The 4,349-nt window shown below is 57.6% G+C and overlaps 1 protein-coding gene across 1 annotated transcript in view; it reads left to right on the top strand.

The window, feature by feature from the left end:
* The first annotated feature begins 1,168 nt into the window (after nucleotides 1-1,168).
* Nucleotides 1,169-4,349, top strand: part of KDELR1 (KDEL endoplasmic reticulum protein retention receptor 1) — an 8,257-nt gene continuing 5,076 nt past the window's right edge. Inside the window, exons 1-3 of the mRNA XM_017500456.1 lie at nucleotides 1,169-1,486; nucleotides 2,175-2,275; nucleotides 2,599-2,757. Of these exons, the coding sequence (XP_017355945.1) occupies nucleotides 1,396-1,486; nucleotides 2,175-2,275; nucleotides 2,599-2,757 (351 nt within the window). The 5' untranslated portion in view covers nucleotides 1,169-1,395. The remainder of the gene's footprint in view (nucleotides 1,487-2,174; nucleotides 2,276-2,598; nucleotides 2,758-4,349) is intronic.

Genomic DNA, 4,349 nt, shown 5'->3' with positions numbered 1-4,349 from the left:
TCCTGGACTCCTGGGTCTGAGGGGAGGAGGGGCTGGGGATTTGGACTTCTGGGTCTGAGGGAGGAGGAGTTGGGGATCTGGACTCCTGGGTCTGAAGGAGGAGGAGTTGGGGGTCCTGGACTCCTGGGTCTGAGGGAGGGGGGTGTGAGGGTGGGAGAGGGTGTGTGTGTGTAGGCAGGGCAGAAATTCTGGAGCAGTGGGGAAGCCAGGGCCAGGGGCTCCTGAGGTAGTTTGGGTCAGAGTTTTGGCCTTGAGCCTCCTGGGTGGGGCTTTTGTTTCCTTCATCCTCAAGGTCTGGAGAGCATGGTGAGGTGCACATTCTTGAAAAAGAAGAGAATTGGGGCCTAATTTTGTGTGTCGCAAAGGGAGAAAGAAACTGTAGATCTAGATTCTTGAGGTCAGGAAGTTTGAACCATAAGATGGTGGGGATGGGACCCTAAGTTCCAAGGAACAGGGTCCTAGGAAAGAGGTGGGCTGGGGGCCTGGACTCCTGGGTCTGAGGGAGGAGGGGCTGGGGGTCCTGGACAGCAGGGTCTGAGGGAGGAGGGGCTGGAAAGGCTGAATTCCTGGGTCTGAGGGAGGAGGCTGGGGTCCTGGATTTTGGATCTGAGGGAGGAGCCAGGGGTCCTGGACTCCTGGGCCTGGGGAAGGAGGGGGTGGGGGCCTGGACTCCTGGGTCTGAGGGAGGAGGGCCTGGGGTCTGGACTACTGGATCTGATGGGGGGAGTGCTCGGGGCCTGGACTTCTGGGTCTGAGGGAGGAGGGGCTGGGGGGCCTGGACTTCTGGGTCTGACGAAAGGGCTGGACCTTGAGTCCTGGGTCTAGGGTGGGAAGTGTGTGGGGGGGTATCTTTCTTATCTTCTGGGGGATTGGCCCCAAAGGACCTGCAAGGGGCAGAAGCTGGCAGCTGAGCCTCCAGGTCCCTCAGGCTCAGAAGGCAGCCTCTATATCCCTGCTAGGGCTGAGGGTGGTGTACTGGACTGCGTACCTTCCAGAGACACAGACTGCCTGTGCGAGCCGGTGCCGGATTTGTCACTTAACAACCATGCGACCATTCCAAGTTCCTAAGGGGTAGCCCCTAAGGGGTACCGCCGCCACGACAAGGCAGGAGATGGGCGATAGGGGGCGCTTGGGATCCGGGCCCCGCCCTCGGGGGCGGAGCCTCCCGGCCCGGACTCCTCCCCCTCCCGCTCTCCTCCCTCTTCCCAGCTCCTGCTAGGCCGCCAGCTCCGGCCTCTTCTCCCCCCTCCCAGAGTCCCCTCCCCGGAGCGGAGCGCACCTAGGGTCCCTCTCCCATCCCCCCAGCCTAGCCGCCCGGCCAGACCAGCAGCCTCGGGGGGCAGCCCCCCGCCAGCCTGCCTCCCTCCCGCTCAGCCCTGCCAGGCCCCCCCAGCCATGAATCTCTTCCGATTCCTGGGAGACCTCTCCCACCTCCTCGCTATCATCTTGCTACTGCTCAAAATCTGGAAGTCCCGCTCGTGTGCAGGTGAGAGGCCCACCAGGGCTGGCGAAGGAGAGAGATTGGGGGTGGGGGTTGGGGGGCGTCCCAGGACTTAGGAACGGTTTGGGGACACTGGGACACAGGTTCCTGCTCCCACTGCTTGCTGAGGACCTCTCTTCCACGTTCTGGGTCGCCAGGGGATCAGCTTCCTCCCCCAGATTGGCAGGGGTGCATACAGTTTGATGTGGATGTCTTTAGGCCCCCAATTCAGCCATCCCCAGCCCCAATCCGGGCAGCCCCAGGGTTCAGGGACCGGGAACAGGGAACCGTGGCAGGCAGGGAGGTGGCTGTGAGTTGGTGACGTGGACCGTGGCGGCCAGGAAGGGAACGGGAGGGAGGTGACCGGATCGGGGGGCTGAGGTCAGGGTAGGTTCTCCCTAGGCCCCACCTCGGGTTCGGACTTCAGGAGGACCCTGAGGGGGCAAGGGGTGGGCATGAGGCCTAGTCTGGGACGGAGCCTCGGGCTGGAGTAGCTTCAGGGGCCTGGGCTGCCCCCTGGCTGTGGGCCGTGGGAAAGAGCCCTGTTCAGGCGGGGCGGGCTGGGGAGGCCTCCGGGGACAGCTGCACTCCAGAGCTGCCTCCAGGCTGGTCCCGGGCGCTGTGCCTGAGTTTATTGCCCATGCAGCCCATCCCCAGCCTCCTCTCTCCGTCTCTCTCTCTCTCTGGACCACAGGAATTTCAGGGAAGAGCCAGGTCCTGTTTGCTGTGGTGTTCACTGCCCGATATCTGGACCTTTTCACCAACTACATCTCACTCTACAACACCTGCATGAAGGTAGAGGCTCCACTCCACCTCTCTGGGACCCCCTGAGGCAGAGGAGCCGGTGTGGGTCCCCGACTCCTAGGTCTGAGGGAGGAGGTGCTGGGGTCCTGGACTCCTGCGTCTGAGGGAGGAGGGACTGGGGGCCTGAACTAACGGGTCTGAGGGAGGAGACGCTGGGGGCCTGGACTCCTGGGTCTGAGGGAGGAGGGGTTGGGGCCTGGACTTCTGGGTCTGAGGGAGGAGGTGCTGGGGGCCTGGACTCCTGGGTGTGAGCCTTCTGGGGCACAGGCCCTGGTCTGTGAGCTGAGGCCCCTTCTCATCATCCCCCTCCTCAGGTGGTCTACATAGCCTGCTCCTTCACCACGGTCTGGATGATTTATAGCAAATTCAAAGCTACTTACGATGGGAACCATGACACATTCAGAGTGGAGTTCCTTGTCGTTCCCACGGCCATCCTGGCATTCCTGGTCAATCATGACTTCACCCCTCTGGAGGTAAGTGTCTTGCTGTGACTCCTTATTTGGGGGGATGGCTGTGGCAGAGTAGCTGTGACAGGAGACCCTCTCACAGGCCTCCCTTTGCAGGGGTTGCCCAAACTGCCTCATTTCAGGAACTTAAGATGGGCTCTGGGTCAGAGGAAATTAATGCAACAGCAGCAGGGCTCGCTGTATGTCTGTCGCTGCCCTAAGAATTTCCTGAACATTAACTCATCACTTTTCTCAACAGCCCCATTTTACAGATGAGGAAACTGAGGCTTAGGGATTCCTTTTTGCGGAGACAAAGTCTTGTTCTGTCACCCAGGCTAGAGTTCAGTGGCACGATCTCAGCTCCCTGCAACCTCTGCCACCCGGGTTCAAGCAATTCTCCTGCCTCAGCCTCCTGAGTAGCTGGAATTATAGGCGCACACTGCCATGCCTGGCTACTTTTTTTTTTGTATTTAAATAGAGAAGGGGTTTTACCGTATTGGCCAGGCTGGTCTCAAACTCTTGTCTTCAGGTGATCCAACTGCCTCGGCCTCCCAAAGTGTTGGAATAGCAGGCAAAAGCCACCGCGCCCAGCCCCAAACCTACTAGTTCCTATTAGCATGATCCTGGGCATGTGACTTGACCTCTCTATACCTGGGTTTCCTCATTTGCAAAGTTGTGATCAGGTCATTGTGAGGATTTACTTAGATTTTGTAGCACTGCCTGGTGGCAAAACACACAAGGACTCTGGAATTAGAGTGTAAGGATATGGAGTCTGCCTCTATCATGGAGCAGGTATGGGATTCTGGGCAAATCACATAACTTCCCTGTGCCTCAATTTCCTTGTCTGTAAAATGGAGATAATCAGTGCCTATGTCATAGGGTTCAAATGGGAGGTTGGTATTAATCAGGCACAGTGGACCAGGCACAGTGGCTGACACCTGTAATCCCAGCACTTTGGGAGGCCAAGTCCGGTGGATCACTTGAGGTCAAGAGTTTGAGACCCACCTGGTCTACACGGTGAAACCCCGTCTCTACTAAAACTGCGAAAAATTAGCTGGACGTCTTGGTGGGCGCCTGTAATCACTGCTGCTCGGGAAGCTGAGGCAGGAGAATTGCTTGAACCTGGGAGGCAGAAGTTGCAGTGAGCCAAGATCATGCCACTGCACTCTAGTCTGGGTGACATGAGTGAGATTCTGTCTCAAAAAATAAAAAGCACAATGTCTGGCATGAGGTAGGAAGTGCTATGTCAGTGTTCAATGACTGAATGTTTAGTCCCATCTCTGGTACTTGGATACTTGTTCTTCTTTCTTTCTTTTTTTTTTTTTTTTGAGATGGAGTCTCACTCTGTCCCCAGGCTGCAGTGCAGCGGTGTGATCTTGGCTCACGGCAGTCTCTGCCTCCCAGGTTCAATCAGTTCTGCTGCCTCAACCTCCTAAGTAGCTGGGATTACAGGCTCGTGCCACCACACCCCGCTAATTTTTTGTATTTTTAGTAGAGATGGGGTTTCACAGTGTTAGCCAGGATGGTCTCGATCTCCTGACCTCGCCATCCACCTGCCTTGGCCTCCCAAAGTGCTGGGATTACAGGCATGAGCCACCACACCCATTTTTTTTTTTTTT

The sequence above is a fragment of the Cebus imitator genome, unplaced genomic scaffold (genome assembly GCF_001604975.1).
Source record: "Cebus imitator isolate Cc_AM_T3 unplaced genomic scaffold, Cebus_imitator-1.0 Scaffold266, whole genome shotgun sequence".
NCBI lineage: Eukaryota > Metazoa > Chordata > Mammalia > Primates > Cebidae > Cebus > Cebus imitator.
This window is presented reverse-complemented; position numbering and strand designations above follow the sequence as displayed.